Genomic DNA, 12469 nt, shown 5'->3' on the forward strand with positions numbered 1-12469 from the left:
GCTGAGAGAGTTGGGGTTGTTTCAGCCTGGAGAAAAGGAGGCTTTGGGGAGAGCTCACAGCATCTTCCAGTCCCTGAAAGGGCCTATAAGAGAGTTGGGGAGGGAGTGTTTAGAAAGGCATGTAGTGATAGGACTAGGGGGGTGGTTTTAAATTGGAAGGGGGTAGGTTTAGGTTGGATATTAGGAAAAAGTTCTTCACTCTGAGGGTGGTGAGACCCTGGCACAGGGTGCCCAGGGAAGTGGTGGCTGCCCCCTCCACAGTGTTCAAGGCTGGGATGGATGGGGCCTCTAGCGAGAGGTGTCTTCCCCCTGGCAGGGGGTTGGGTTTTGATGATCTTTAAGGTCCTTAACTGTTCTGTGATTCTATAAAAAACTGGTCATGGCCATTTCCCCTCGGTGAGCTGCAGTCATGTTTACGCTGCTGTCCCCACATGGTTTGTATCTCAAATGTTACTAATTCCTGGCTGATAGGGAGGGGGCATTTGCTTGCCTTGTTTTTTTTTTAAGGTCCATTTATGTCAATTGAGCCTTCAAAAAGAACTGAGGATGTTCTTTAAAAGCCAACCACAGTACTATTTCATTATTTTTGGTTGTGCTATATTTAGTACACCCTTAGAGGTATATTCCTGCTTTCTTTTTTTAAAGAACCAAGCATGAACAATAGTATAAATCTACCGTCTAGTTAAGTGTCTGGCAATGCAGAAACTGCTGTTTGCAAGCTGTGTTACTATCTTGGCTTGAGGTAACATAATATGCCTGTAGCTATTGACAGAACAAGGAAAAAAAAAAAGTAAAAAAGAAGTGAAAACTCAATGTAAACGTGGCCTGGAGTCCAGCCCAAGCCCATGGCCCCTGGGCGGACGGGATGGACCTGTTGGGCCCGTCCTGGGCGAGCTTTGAGGAAGCAAACAGCGTGGCACGTTTTGTTCTCTTCCTTTAGCTCCTTAAAGTAAATAGGTTTATGGCTTACAAATGTTCATCTGAGTAAAAGTTACCCTGGTTGTGGCCTACATAAGGCTTGATTTGGAGTGCTTCCAGCGTGGCTAATCCTGGTCTCTCTGGGTGCTGTCTGGCTGAGCTTGCGCAGGATCTGCTGCCCACCAGAGATGCTCCAGCACGCTTCAGCCCATATTGCCTTCCCCCAGCAGCTCCTGGTGCATGGCCACCTCTGACTGCAGTAGCAAAATGCCACAGGAACTGCAAACTGCTCCTGCTGGAACATCTTCCTATGTAGTTCTCCCAATATAAGCTGCAGGGTTTATTTTGCTTTAAAGCATGTGCTGCTTTGGCTGAGGAGGGAGGAAGGAATAGATGACTGACCACTAAAATAAAAGCAAATATAAGAAAACCTTCAACTCCTCTGTTCCCACTCCATCTGTTTCTGAACAAGCTCTAGTTAAGGCTCATGGTCTGTTGAATGAGGAATTCAAAATCAGACTGAGAAACGTGAAACCCTTTGTGCAGGGTAGCAGCACAAATTATAATCGTGGTTTCCCTTTCTCTGAAAATATTGCTTCCTTGTCTCACTTGGAAGTGGGTAACTCACCCAGGACAACCAAAACTGGAATTTGCAGGGCTGTAGGCAGCGCCTGTTAGGAGCTGTGTAGGGAATAGCTAACAGAAGTATAATTGGACCCTAGGAGGGTGGAAGGGAACTGCTGGGCACTTGCTGTTGTGCACAGCCGGTTCCTGCTCAGCCAAGCGAGATTGCTTGGGATCAGTGCCTTGGAAGCCTCTCTTCCATTGGCTTTGAGCAGTACTTATAATGCAGTAATCCCCTCCTGAGGATGCTCAAAGCTTGAATGGCAGTGCAAGTTCAGAATTAAAAAGCGTCTTTAAATAGATAAGGGCATGACTGGGCTTAGCCCAACTTTTCTCCTGGAGTACTGCAGTGGAAACGCTTGGTTTCAAGGAGCAGGACATTACATGGAAATGACTGTGCTGTGTTGTAGCACAGTGTGTTGGGTGGGGTTTTTCTTTTCCTTTTAGAAATACAACAGACATGTTAGAATAACGTTACAGCTTTATAGAAAGCCGATAGTTTTCAGTATTGTAAATTTTTGTAGAGTTTCCCAAATGCAGCAGGAACTGTAAAGCTGAAGTTATAATGACCTTTTGTATGTGCTGGGTGCCAGCTGAAAGGACTTTCAGATCAGTCAGTCATCGTTATTCGGGTAGAACAGCACTGCAGCATTCCTACCTGTACAGTTCTCTCTCTGAAATCAGGCAGGTGGATGTATGTTGGTATTGGGCAGGGGAGAAGCTGAGGCTTCCCCTGGCACCCTACGCAGGTTCTTGCAGTGATCAGCATGGACCCAAGTGGGAAGAGTTGCTTTGCAGACCGGTAGGAAGGAGCCCCACGGCCTCCTGGGTGGCTCCTTCCCTGTACCACAGCCAGCCTCTCACCCCAGCAAGCTGTGCAGGCAAAGCACCTGAACCCTGCTCCCAGGCCAGAGCAGGAGGAGGAGAGAGCGCTTATGTCTGGGACAGGTCTGCCACCACAAGTTCCAGACATAGTGCTCAGAGCTGATTGCCATTACCAGTAATTGAAAATAGAGGTTCTTAGTGGAAAACCTTAACGATGAGCATCACTGCTACTCCACCTTTAATAAATGTAATGACTTGTATGTCATAGTGAAGAGCGGCGTGTGTTGAACAAACATCTCCATAACCTCATTCATTAAGAGCTGAATCTTTCAGTATCTAATATTATCTTAAAGTCAAGTAAACAGTACATTTTGGTGCAAACAGGCTGAGTTATGGAATTACTTACACTCTAGGAGCATTACTGTCTGGGTGTGTACGTGTGACACAAAGCAGCAGACAGCTGATGGAGTCGATAGTGTCGCTGACCAGCCGGACCACAGCCTAAAGGCCGTTTTGAGCAGGGTGCAATGGAGTGCTGTATAAACACTGAACAGATGGGCAGCATAGCTCAGCATTCAGGATTGCCAAGGGGTGAGGGGTCCCTTCAGAAGGAAGCAAGTAGTGAGTCTCAGAGAGAATATATATATGCTGTTTTCTCTGCCTTAGGGAAACAAAAATCCTGATGTGGAGCTAATAGAGGGAGGAAAATAGTAACAAGTGGGAATATTTAGAGTGAGGTTTCTCTTTCAGTTCCCCGGTGCTCTATTTTTGTTCTTTGTATTGCAGTGGAGAATCAGCAGTCACCAGACCAGAGCACATAGGTACAGCCCATTTGCAAACACTTCTCAGAGAGCCACTCTCGTTGGCAGCCAAGGTTTGGCTGAACATTGCTGTTCCTGAGACCCCTACTCCTCTCTAGCTTGCTTTTCTATTTCTACATTGGAAACATTTTGAAGTGTCTGGAATAGGGCAAATCCTCCTCTGTTTTTGCTAGCTCTTCCCTTTGAAATGGATGGCCAGCTGAGATGTGGTGAACTTGTCGGTTCTGACCCAGGTATTTCTGGTCCTGTGTGAAGAGTTGATTGTTACTAAGCTTTGTAATTGCCACTGTGGTGCTGAACATCTTTCTGAATCATTGTTTCATGTTTGATAGTGTAGGTGTCATGTTTGACAGATCCATTAGTGTGTGCTGAGACTTGTCACTGAAAGAAGGCAGATAGGAGTGAACTCACTCACTTGGAAGAGCATTTGGTTTGCTGCTTGCCTTCTGTGGACCATCATAACATCCTAGTAACATGTCCAAACTCTTGGAGCCTCTTACAGTGGACTGTGTCAGAGCAGTCTGTGTAGGTAACTCTTCTGGGCTGGTCAGCATCAAGGACTTGCTGTTAGCCATCTGCCAAGCTCAGCATAACAGAGCAGAAAGTGGCTCCTCAGGTCTGTGATGTGGTGACTGTAATGTGGGGCCAGTTCTCCACTGGTGGTGTATCTCCAGGCAGTGGATGAAGTTCATGTGTTCGAAAGGCTTGTTCACAAACTCAGGGAAGAACCAGGTCCCCAGAACCTCCTGGGGTTCTTTCATGGCCTTAAAAATTCACATATAAAATAGCCACATTTAACTACAGCTGGGCAGCAGAATACCACCTTATTTCTTGAGCTTGTGGGGCAGGGAAGAAGAAAACCAAGTTGGTGTTTTACTTAGGGTGACTGGAAAAACTTAAACTGCAGCTTATTACAGGTGCCCTGCAGCACCTCTTCAGGAGCAGAACGAGCTTCTGCCTTTGCCAAGTGCTGCCATAAACCACGTTATTTCCTTAGGTAAAAACTTTGCTCTAGATCTCCAGAATCACAGGGGTTGGAAGAGACCTCAAGAGATCATCAGGTCCGACCTCCTGCCAAAGCAGCTCCCCAGCTCATATTGCACAGGGCGGCATCCGGACGAGTCTTGAATCTCTCCAGAGAAGGAGACTCCACACCCCCTGGGCAGCCTGTCCCAGGGCTCCCTCACCCTGACTGGGGAAAAGTTCTTCCACATGTTGGTGCGGAACTTCCTGTGCTCCAATTTGCAGCCACTGCCCCTTGTCCTGTCCCCACAGACACTGAAAAGGGGCTGGACATTTCCCCCTGCATCCCATACTTCAGATATTTGTAAACATTAATTAGGTCCCCCCTTAGTCTTCTTTTCTCCAGGCTGAACAGCCCCAGCTCACTCAGCCTTTCCTCATACAGGAGATGCTCCAGGCCCTTCATCATCTTCATAGCCTTTCTCTGGACTCTCTCCAGGAGATCCCTGTCTTTTTTTATACCAGGGAGCCCAGAACTGGACACAGTACTCCAGGTGGGGCCTGACCAGGGCAGAGTAGAGGGGGAGGATCACCTCCTTAGACCTGCTGGCCACACTCCTCTTGATGCCCCCCAGGATCCCATTGGCTCTCTTAGCTCCCAGGTCAACCAGGACCCCCAGATCCTTCTCCACAGAGCTCTTCTCCATCAGGTCATCCCCCAGCCTGTACTGATACAGACGGTTGTTCCTCCCCGGGTGCCAGACTTTACACTTGCTTTTGTTGAATTTCATCTAGTTTCTCCCTGCCCAGCTCTCCAGCCTGTCCAGGTCTCTCTGGATGGCAGCACAGTGTTCCTGCGTGTCAGCCACTCCTCCCAGCTCTGTATCATCAGGTACTTGCTGAGGGTGGATGCTGTTCCTTCATCAAGGTCGTCAATGAAGATATTAACCAGGACTGGACCCAGCACTGAGCCCTGGGGAACACCACTAGTCACAGGTCTCCAGTCAGACTCTGCTCCACTGATCATGACCCTCTGTCCGACAGCCAGTTCTCACCCCACCTCACTGTCCACTCCTCTATCCCCTGCTCTCTCAGCTTTGCTGTCAGGATGTCATGGGAGACATGGGAGACCTGGAGCTCTTAATTTCCCAAACACTCCTACTTTCATCCAGGATCTGTGGGTCCCGAGGGGCCTTTGGAGTGAAGACCAAGGCAAAGAAGGCATTCAGTATCTCCACCTTCTCATCATCACCTGTTACCATGTATATAACATGTATGGCTAGCTGAAAGTTAAGACACTGATGAGTGGGGGTTTCCTTGAGTCCTTGTTATGTTGTAAATTAAAGCCACAGATTTAAATAGTTAATATGGATTTACAGCTTTTAAAAAATGCCCCTTGACAGCTGACACAGCAGCACCTCTGCACTTCAGGGCTTGATGGCCTTGCAGCAGGGTGGCTTGAAGCTGGTACTGGTGAAGACCTTCTGAAGGGTGCTCTTGGCCAAGTTGGGGACATTTGATTCACTTCTGAGCCAGTGTGTGAACCGAGACAGGTTCCAGCCCACTGTTTTATGGCAAATAAGATTGGGGTGGTTGTGTTTGTGCCCAGCTTCCCACAGGCAGCTTGTCAGGACTAACTTTGGGCATCCAGTGTTATTTTGCAGTCGCATGTCTGCCAAAGCATTGCAGGAGGGTGGGAGGGATGAGATTTTCCCTGATGACTGCTGTTGACATTTGCAGAATAGAAGTGAAGTCAGCCACTTGTTTGCTCAAAGGTTTTAGTGCCCATGGTGGGTCTGGGCCAGCTGGTTGCACAGAGCCTGAAGCCCAGCACCAACCTCCCCAGCTGCAGGGTGTTGATCAGGCTGTGCTGGTGTTTGACATGGTTTCTTAGACTAGAGGCTTCAGTGAAACCAAAATGATCAATCTTGCTGTGCAGCTTGGGAAGTAAATGGGAAGGGAATCTGTTCTTCTTGGCTGCCCCCTCAAAAAGAGGAACCAGCAAAGGAAATGTTGCTATACACAGTTTCAGGGGAAGCTGGGAGGTGTGGCTGATGCCTTGTTTTACTGAGGGCACCTTGCAGCTTTGATTCCCCCCTCAATGGCAGCTTCTGCAGAAGCAAGGCACAATTGTAGTCTCTGCCCCAAAATCGACAGGGGGAGTGGGAAGGCGAATGTTTGCTTCTGCTGGTGTTGCAGGGTCAAGGTAAGAGCTCCACAATGAGGTGGTGACTGGTGGTCCTGAAAAGTAGCTCCTCTCTGGCTGGATGCAGGCTCTGTGTGGAATAGCAAATGTAAATAACTTCTCTGCTAAGTTCTGGTCACCAACTTGATTTTCAGAGGACTGAGAAAACCCCACATTTTATTTCAAGAGGCTGATGAAAACATTGGCAATGTGTACAAGTGGGCTGTGAGGGCACCTAATGAAAGGGGAGGCTTGAGGGGACCAAGAGAGTGAGAGTGAGCTGTGCTGTAACGAGCAGGAGCAACTAATGAGCAGAGTGACACTAGCAATAAGCACGAGCTGAAACTGGGAAGAAGGGACATCATTGAGAAAATTGCAGTGGAAAAGATAGAGCAGAAGGAGAAAAGAGGTGAAGTGGGGGGAGGAGAAAGCAATTGCTAGGTCCAGTTAATAGTGGTACCAAGAAGAGTTTTAATTTGAAAACTGTTTTCATTACCAGCTCTTCCACTCCCATGTGTTTCAGGAGTGCCCAGGGCAGGTAGTTTTGCTTTTGGCTGTTTGGGGTGCTGCTACAGAGCATGTTGGGTGTCAGGCCAAGCTGCACATCCGCATTTGTGTTTACCAGGCCCTGAATAAACACGTTAAGAATGTCTTTTGTCATGGGAGATGGCACTGCCATTTCAGACAGGAACACGCTCTGATTCTGCCCTGTCTGAAACTGCTTCTTTTAACTGTTCAAGCATGAGGTTTTGTTACTTTGCAGGAAGACATTGACCCTAGTTGATGCTGGAGGGAGACCTTGAACTGTTGGCATGACCTGTGAAGACTCCTCCTAAATCCCCTGGGGGACTTTCTAAGTAGGGAAGGGGCGAAACTGCGGCTCTGCATTCTTTATGTCTGGAAGGGTGAAAGGCAAGCATGGAGGGTTCCTAAAATTCATTTGAACTTAGTTTTGCTCTTTGTGGGATGCCAGTGCCACGTGCTGGAGAGCTGTTTTGGATGCTGATGCTCCTTCAGACGCTCTTCTAAGCAAGTTGGGCAGCTTTTTGTGTGCTGCCAAGCAGGATTGCTGTGACTGACTTGTTATGGATGCATCTTTGTAATCCATTTGGCAATTAAAAATACAGAACAAGGGGAAACCAGTGGCTGAAATCTCAGTTAAAAATGACTGATTCCCACCCCACAGAAAAACCCTCTGAATGTAGGAAGTGTGGAAATTTGGAGGTCAGTGAGGGGTCTGTTAAAGACGAGCCCTGAGCAGGGGGAGCAGTGAAAAGCTGAAGTAAAGGTGGGTTGACTGTGTCTCTGTGTTTCTGGAGGAAGTACCTGGCTCTGCGTCGTCAGATCACAGAAGGGTTTGGGTGGGAAGGGCTCTCAGATGCCCCTCGCCCCAGCCCAGGGTACCCAGAGCCCCATCCAACCCATCCTTGGGCCCTGCCGGGGATCCCGGGGCAGCCCCAGCTTCTCTGGGTACCCTGTGCCAGGGCCTCCCCACCCTCAGCATAAAACGTTTCTTTCCCATGTCCAACCTAAATCTGCCCTTGTTCAGTTTCACACCACTGCCCCTCAGCCTGTCTCTCAGGCTCTGGTAAAAAAAGTCTCTCCTTGTCTTCCTTGTAAGCCCATTTATATATAAAAGGGCCACAGTAAGGTCTCCCCAGAGGCTTCTCTTTTTCCAGGCTGAACACCCCCAGCTCTCTCAGCCTTTCTCTGTGGAAAGCTTTGATTTTATTGTGCAGGTTTGTTGAGCTTGTGAGCACTGAATCAGTCCTGAATGGCTTTTACCCACTGAAAGAAGCTTCCTGACTATGTGCCATCAAGTGATTCAGGTCCCAACTTTGAAGGGAACAGGATGACAGACTCCCATTGCTCTCTGTGTGCAAGATCTGCTTGGGGATAATTTAAAGGCACTGAGTGCTAGAGGGGGATCTGAATGCATCCATTTTCTTCCACCCAAATCGTGGGTGAGATGAGTGAGCAAACCTTTGGGGCCAGCCCAGTGCTTGGTGTGAGCTGTCACAGCAATTTCTTCTGCCTCTGCCCAGGACAGGCAGGTTAAGCAGGAATACACTGCAGAGCTCACTGCAGCTGAACTCAGCGTGCAGCTGGGTGCACACCAGGTGTGAAAATACTCAACAGTTGTCTGTCTCTTTTACTTGTAGGTTTATCCTTCAGTCTAAAGGAGTGATTCATAACCAGCTCCTAGAAAAGCAGAGAATAGCTGAAGAGAAAATTAAGGAATTAGAGGTAAGTGATGGGCAGGTAACGTTGCTGGAAGTAGAACACAGAAGGTCGCAGGATGCTGTGTGTGGCATTCCTTGTGTTTCAGCTGGGGCTTCTCATTCTGAAGGAGTGTAAGGAAGTGAAGCATGCTGCCTGTTGCAAGTGACCTGAAGCTCTTTGTGTTTCTGTGTTCCTTTGCTGGATACACTACTGGAGAGGGTTCCATTGTTTGCTCCACCCCCTGTTCTCATGCAAAAACTGAGGGTGAGGGATTCAAATGAGATCAGTAGGAGTGAGGTTTGAAATGAGCAAGAGGATGTTTGTGTGGTCATTTGCAGCAGATAGGTGATAGGAAACTGCCAGTGTTATGGGCATGAAAAGTTTACACTGGCTCAGGACAATTGCACAAATTCGTGGAAGAGAACTCCTCTGAGAATTACCAAATATGTAGAAATTGCATCTTGCTCAGGAAGTCTCTGAACTAAAAATGTCTGGAGGCTGGGAAAGTATGGGGAGGAAGTTCTGTACACGCCTGCCATGTCCTTACACTCTGCTCTAGGCATCTGCTCGTGCCTGCTGTTGAAGACCGGATCTAGGGGGAGAAGGGACTTTGTTGTGACGATGTGGGCAGAGCAGTTCTGTATTGTGTTTATCTGGTTGGAGTTTTCAAGGCAGAGGAGAATATCTTAGAAGTATAAAATGGTGTCTGTGCAAGTTCCAGTGTTCAAACAAGTTGTCTAGTGAATCTTGACTGTCTTCTACATGCTACATGTACAGCTTACATGTTTTTTTTCCTAGTGCCTCTCAAATATAATTAATAAAAATATATTATCCTTGGTGGGGGTTTTTGTATTTTTTGGGAGGGGGAATGACAGAAGAAGCCAAGCCTGAATTGTGTAAAACTGCTTATCTCATCTGTTAGTCTTTTGGAAAAAGTGAGTGTGGAGAACAGCTGAGTTGGGGAAGTCAGTGCTCAAACCTACTCAGACCTGTGCAGTTCTCTCTCTTGTCTCTTACTCCTGCTGAAGCAGAGGTGGAGTTTGTATTGCCCTTCTTAAAACTCCCCTTGCCTGGGGAGCTGTAGGGTGAGCACATCCCCACCTGTTGTGTTGCCTGGAGTGTTTTCTATGCCAGATATTGAGGAGGTTTGTGTTTCTGGCTGTGAGACCTTTCTGAGCAGGGGAAACAAGTAATTAACGGACAGGCTGTATGTCCAAGGTGATATTAGTGCAGACACAAGGCACAGGCATTGTTACGGGATAAAAGCAACTGTACTGGGGCTTTGTGCAAAGGCAGCCCTGCAGCTGGGTCAGAGAACTTCACAGCAACACATCTGGATTTGGGAATGGCTGGAGTGTGTTTGCCAGCATCTGCTTACACTCTGCCCACCGGGCTCCTTCCTGCCAGGCTGTGGGGCTCTGCTCGGCTCTTTGGCTGCCCTGCCTTTCAGCTGGGTGTCTGTTTCTTCCCGTCCCTGGTGAGGAAGGATCTTGCCTCCTGAACTTTCTGGTTGCAGAGTTCAGCAGAATGCATGGAATTCCCCCCAAATTATAACCTTTGCTGTTCTTAAAGCCTGGGAGCTGGCTGCTTGGCACATGTGTGCTTCTGCCTCATACCTCCCTGCTGTTGGAGTCTCTGGTTACGGCCGCTGAATTGGAGTTCCCAGCAATAGTGACTGTCCCCAGTGGTGGCTGCCACATGGGCTGTTTATTCTTTTTAGCCACACATAGTAGGGCTCAGATTGCCAGAACTTCTGTCAGTTCATTTCAAGTGGACATTCAAGCCCATGTTTGAACTACTCTGCTTGTGGCTGGCAGTTTTATGAAAAGGATTTTCCTTAGGCTTGCTATTCCCCATGGAAGAGGATGAGCTTTTAGACTGACAGCTCCTGGAAATGGAGATTTCAGGGGAAATACCTGAGCCCAAGTCAGATAGTGCTTATCACTGGAGTAGGGGATTTTACTGTCCTGAAAACAAGTAGTGATGGAAGCAGGAAAGAATGTGAAACTTTGTGACCTTGTGCTTCCTCTACATCATTGTAAAAAAATATCAAACCAAGATGGGTTAAAAGTTCCCTCCTCCTGTTACTAAAACTGGAAGGATTTTAAAACTTGGGTTTATGTTTTACATTAACTACCTAGTTACTAACTTGGGTTTCTCACTTTGCACGGTTGAATCAAGCTGGCCAGAGTAACGGCCAGTTCAATGTCCATGCAGTGTGGCTGATCTGATTACTCGTGCAATGTGAGCTGGAGATAATTATGCCTTGGATTATGATGCTATTGCCAAGGTATTGCAAAATGTGTATTTTTTTATGCAAGCCTGAATTTGAGAAATGCTTTTTTACCTCTAGCTTGGTGCTGTTTGCAGAGCAGCACAGCCAGAGGGCTGGGTTCAACCCTGAGTTCTTCTCTAAATCCATCCAGCTGCATAGCAAGGAAAGCTCCTGAGTGCTGGCTCTTTGTGAAAAACATGGACTTTAACTGCTTCAGAGGGTGTGAGCTGGGTTTTCTGGCGTTCACAGCTGTCAGAGTGAACTTTGAAAATGGTGAGGGGTTTTGCATCTGGTTTGACAGCTTCTTTTCTCCCTGCTCAGCCAGACTCCACTGCAGTGCACAATCAACTGCAGTTGCTCCCTGTGCCTTGCTCCCCTCCCAGGTTCCTCTGCTGCTGAAGGCAATGCCTTTTTCAAGGCAGCATCACAAAACTGATGTGATGATGCAAGTGTAGTCCTCCCTGCTGCTCGTTCTGTGGCAAAGCAGCAAGGAGAAACCAGGCCTGTCTCTGTTCAGGGCCGTGACAATAGGGCTGGGCTGGAATACCCATTGGATGTACTTAGTGAGGGGAGCTGCCTTCTGCAGACACTCAGGGGACGTGGATGTATACAGGGGAAGATGCCTACCCAGTCACTCTGCAGAAAAAGCAGAGTAGCTTTACATTCCTTCTTCAAACTGAGGTATGAACATGACAATATGTGTGTTCACATGTGGCATTCTTAACTTCACAACTTGCATAGGCTGCCCAGGCTTACTGGTACAATAGGCATGCCTGCTTAGAGGCTGTGCTGACAGGGCTTAGAGAAACCTGCTTGGGTCTTGGGAGAAATGGATGGCACAGGCTCCCTCCCATCCTGGCATGGGAAGCATCCTGCTTAGCAGCAGCGATTGGATTTTTCCAGTCCTGATACTATCAAATTCTTGTTGTGTTTCGCAGTACGAGGGGATATGTGTTAAATCTATTTTGAAAACATTCTAAAGGGATGAGCACAGACTCTTTTTAGCTCAGCAATGTTTGTGCAGTATTAGGAGAAAAACCAAGTAATGTTTTTCTTCCCTTGTTTTTAAGGAAACATGATATGTGAGGGGTGGAACAATGCTTTGTTTCAGGAAATGTTATCCGTTTCCACTGTAGGTCTGGATGGATTCTGTTTTTAAATGTGGCATTTTAAAAAGAACAAGCTCTGTGATGTTATAAAGACATGGAAAATTGATTCTTCGTTAGGGGTGGAGAAAGTGATTATTGCTGTGTGTTTTCTCTGATACTATCTGATAGTCCCCCTTCTCCCCTGCTATATTGAGCATGTTTAGTTGTCAGGCGTTGTCGGACTAAATGGCTAAAAATAACAAACAGGGGGAGGCTCTGCTGGGCAGCTCAGCTCTGTCTGCTGTGTGCCACTCAATTTAGCTCCGGCCTGGAAAGGGCAACAGCAACCTGCAGGTTGCTGCTGGTTGCATTGAGCTTTGGGTTTAAGCTCTGACCACAGAATTGGTGTGTGCTTGTTTCCCTGGCAGTGTTTCCCCATGTGTAGGGGAGACTGAGAGCTTACTGCTGCGGAGCTGAAGGGCTGGCTCTTTGCTTCTCTGCCTGCCTGGAGTGGAAAACACCATCATATCTAAGTGCTGAGATGTCT

General features: G+C 47.7%; 1 protein-coding gene across 1 annotated transcript in view; it reads left to right on the top strand.

Annotated features, from left to right (window-relative positions):
* Positions 1-12469, top strand: part of PFDN1 (prefoldin subunit 1) — a 32293-nt gene that overhangs the window by 7662 nt on the left and 12162 nt on the right. Inside the window, exon 3 of the mRNA XM_084268832.1 lies at positions 8499-8583. Within this exon, the coding sequence (XP_084124958.1) occupies positions 8499-8583 (85 nt within the window). The remainder of the gene's footprint in view (positions 1-8498; positions 8584-12469) is intronic.

The sequence above is a fragment of the Gallinula chloropus genome, assembly GCF_964237585.1.
Source record: "Gallinula chloropus genome assembly, chromosome: 10".
Taxonomy (NCBI): Eukaryota; Metazoa; Chordata; class Aves; order Gruiformes; family Rallidae; genus Gallinula; species Gallinula chloropus.